The sequence below is a fragment of the Tupaia chinensis genome, unplaced genomic scaffold (genome assembly GCF_000334495.1).
Source record: "Tupaia chinensis unplaced genomic scaffold, TupChi_1.0 Scaffold149964_2, whole genome shotgun sequence".
Taxonomy (NCBI): Eukaryota; Metazoa; Chordata; class Mammalia; order Scandentia; family Tupaiidae; genus Tupaia; species Tupaia belangeri.
Window position 1 is genome coordinate 325,886 of NW_006209806.1, and position 1,508 is coordinate 327,393.

A 1,508-nucleotide genomic window follows, 5' to 3' on the forward strand; every position below is an offset into this window, starting at 1 on the left:
TCCTTCTGGAGAGTGCGCGGGGCGGGCAGTCCTGCCGCTGCTTGCAGGCGGGCCAGGACCGAGAGGGCCCCTGGGGTGCAGTCTGAGCACTGTGGGGATGGCACCCTCCTCCAGCGCCCTGCAGGTGACGAGCTGGCACGATCTCCCAGCGTGTCCGTCTCCCTTTTTAAAGAGGTCTCTGCTTCAGGACATGCGTGATGGGTAGAGAGACAGAGGCAGAGACAGGGAAAGTGAGACACAGCCCCCGAGGGGGATGACCACACTGCAGTCCCTTCTGCGTCCTCCTCTTTGGGTCGTGGACCCGGATGCACATGTGCCCGGCATGACTTTCAAGCCACAGGGTCTGGACTGGACCACAGTCGGCCACGGGGTCTGGGGGCTGGTGCTGCTCCTGCTGGTCCCCTGGGTCCCTACACCGCGGTCGGCCACGGGGTCTGGGGGCTGCTGCTGCTGGTCTCTTCCCCTCTCTCTTTAAAGTGGAGAGAAACCCCCGCCGCGGGCACAGGAGCGAGCCACCCCAGCCTGGCCCAGTCACGCGGCGGTTCCTTCTCCCTCTGCGTCGCGTCCCGTCTTGTCGGCCCCCAGGCCCCTCTGTGTCTGACATGTTGTCATGCCTCTGGGACCGGGTCTGGGACCCTGGCCAGTCCAGTGGGACCTGGGTTCCTGTGCGAGGCTGTTCCAATGCGCCTGGCTGGGAGCTGGCCTCGAGCGACTCCCTGGTCCCGGGCCGCAGGTCTGTCCCACCTGGTCGGGGCGTTTTCTTCCCAGGTGCTGGCCGTTGAGAGGCAGCCTGGGCTCCCCACAGCCTGGGTCCCTGGGCAGGTGCGGCTGCGACGTTGCTGCCCAGGCGGGTGCGGTGCTCCGAGCTCTCTGTGCCTCGGCGTCCTCGCCCATGCCTGGCAGCGCTGGCTGGACCCACTGGGCAGGAAGGGCCTGGCTGGGGTCATGCTCCAGGGTCTCGTCCTCTCTCCAGGAGGAACAAGAGGCGGCCCGGCGCCGGCAGCAGCGGGAGAGCAAGAGCAACGCCACCACTCCGACCAAGGTCCCCGAGAGCCGGGTGGCCGGCCCCGTGGACGCCCCCGTGGTGAGCACGCGCCCGCGTGGGGAGGGCAGGCAGGCAGGGCGCGTCCTGTCGCACTCAGCCCCTCCCCCCCGTCCTCCAGGATTCTGGTGCTGAGGACGACAAGGCGGGAGCGACCACCGTCAAGAAGCCGTCTCCCTCCAAAGCTCGCAAGAAGAAGCTGAACAAGAAGGGGAGGAAGCTGGCTGGCCGGAAGCGCGGGCGCCCGAAGAAGCTGAGCACCGCGAACCCCGAGCGCAAGCCCAAGAAGAGCCAAGCTGCACTGGAGCTGCTGCACGCACAGACGGTGTCCCAGACGGCCCCCTCCTCGCCCCAGGGTGAGCGCCTGTGCCTCTGGCCTCCGCGGTGGCTCTGCCTGGGGTCAGTGGGCACCTGCCGCTCGCTGACCAGCTCGCGGACACGGGCGGGGGAGGGCCGCCTCGGCAGA

General features: G+C 68.6%; 1 protein-coding gene across 1 annotated transcript in view; it reads left to right on the top strand.

Moving 5' to 3' along the window:
* DOT1L (DOT1 like histone lysine methyltransferase) overlaps positions 1-1,508 on the top strand; it is a gene marked incomplete at its 5' end in the record, with an annotated part of 54,525 nt that overhangs the window by 21,451 nt on the left and 31,566 nt on the right. The window contains 2 exon segments of the mRNA XM_014585537.2: positions 974-1,084; positions 1,164-1,398. Coding sequence (XP_014441023.2) covers positions 974-1,084; positions 1,164-1,398 — 346 coding nt within the window.